The 1,233-nt window shown below is 31.7% G+C and overlaps 1 protein-coding gene across 1 annotated transcript in view; it reads right to left on the bottom strand.

The window, feature by feature from the left end:
• CUNH8orf89 (chromosome unknown C8orf89 homolog) overlaps positions 1 to 761 on the bottom strand; it is a 12,586-nt gene extending 11,825 nt beyond the window's left edge. Inside the window, exon 1 of the mRNA XM_010622431.1 lies at positions 635 to 761. Within this exon, the coding sequence (XP_010620733.1) occupies positions 635 to 761 (127 nt within the window). The remainder of the gene's footprint in view (positions 1 to 634) is intronic.
• Positions 762 to 1,233: the final 472 nt, after the last annotated feature.

Below are 1,233 nucleotides of genomic sequence, written 5' to 3'. Positions count from 1 at the left end.
TCTCTATATCCAGGTTCCAATGGATGGGCAAATGGGCTGTTTCCAAGATTTAGCTATTACAAACGGTGCCGCTATAAACATGGGTGCACATACTTCTCTGTGATACGATTTTTTTAGTTCTCTTGGAAAGATACCCAGCACAGGGATGGCTGGGTCAAGTGGAACCTCCTGTCCAAGCTCTTTGAGGGAATACTCTCCAGATGACATACTCAAGGCATTGATAAAGATTTGGGTGTCTTAAAATATAAAATTAACCTGAGTATGTAAAAAGGAAATAGTATTTATGAAGAGGAGCATAATCCACAGACATAATATTGCTTTGAATATTTACAGAACTCATTTTTTGTAGGTGTTTGTGATAAACTCCAGAGACAGGTGCCCTACCACTAAGCTATCTATAGCCTCAGCCCCAAGAAGTCATTTTTCAACATGTGTTTCTATTATTCAAAGAACTGCATTAATTTTAATTTACTTCCATTTTTCTTTTCCAGAAACTTTATATATTATCGTGGAATAAATGTCATAAAAATTATAAAATATCTCTTGACAACTTGATAAAAAAAATTTTTTTAAGTAACCTCAAAGCACTATTTGTATGTTACCTTAAAGGGAAAAACAGTAAAAATTAAATTACCTTTCCTTATTTTTTGTGTTTCTAAAACTGCCTTCCTCCAACTACTCTCAAAAAGAAAAGGACCTTCCAGGGAACTTCGGGTGACTCTTGAAGTCTCAATCTTCATTTTAGGAGATAGCACTGACATTTTTTTTTCTTCTTTCAAGATGCTATTTCAGATACAGGACACAAAACACGAAGAAAACAAGGCATTGTTTATAAATATCTTTTCCTGTTTGCTTTTCATCATGCAGGTTATACGTTAAGTTACATTTTACTTATAACATGTACATATAATCTTAGTATTTTAAAACAAGAGACTTTTAAGAATAAAGTGAAAATATGTAGTCATAATTTTAAAATTGTAAATATTATATCTTAGTGAATTATTTCAAATTCAATGTTACAGATATTTGGCAATATAAACAAATGCAAAGTCCAACAAGTTATCATTTACAAACAGTAGAAGACTTGGAATTCTCTCAGAAATACTATTATAAAATGTATTTGCGCATTAACAAAGGCAATTCCACCCTCAATGGAAAATGAATATATCCTCAAGATAGCCAATATTTTTTTCTAAATACAGACACAGAAGAATAATCAATCACATACCCTAC

Source organism: Fukomys damarensis, unplaced genomic scaffold, assembly GCF_012274545.1.
Source record: "Fukomys damarensis isolate Sample0158 unplaced genomic scaffold, DMR_v1.0_HiC HiC_scaffold_5, whole genome shotgun sequence".
Taxonomy (NCBI): Eukaryota; Metazoa; Chordata; class Mammalia; order Rodentia; family Bathyergidae; genus Fukomys; species Fukomys damarensis.
This window is presented reverse-complemented; position numbering and strand designations above follow the sequence as displayed.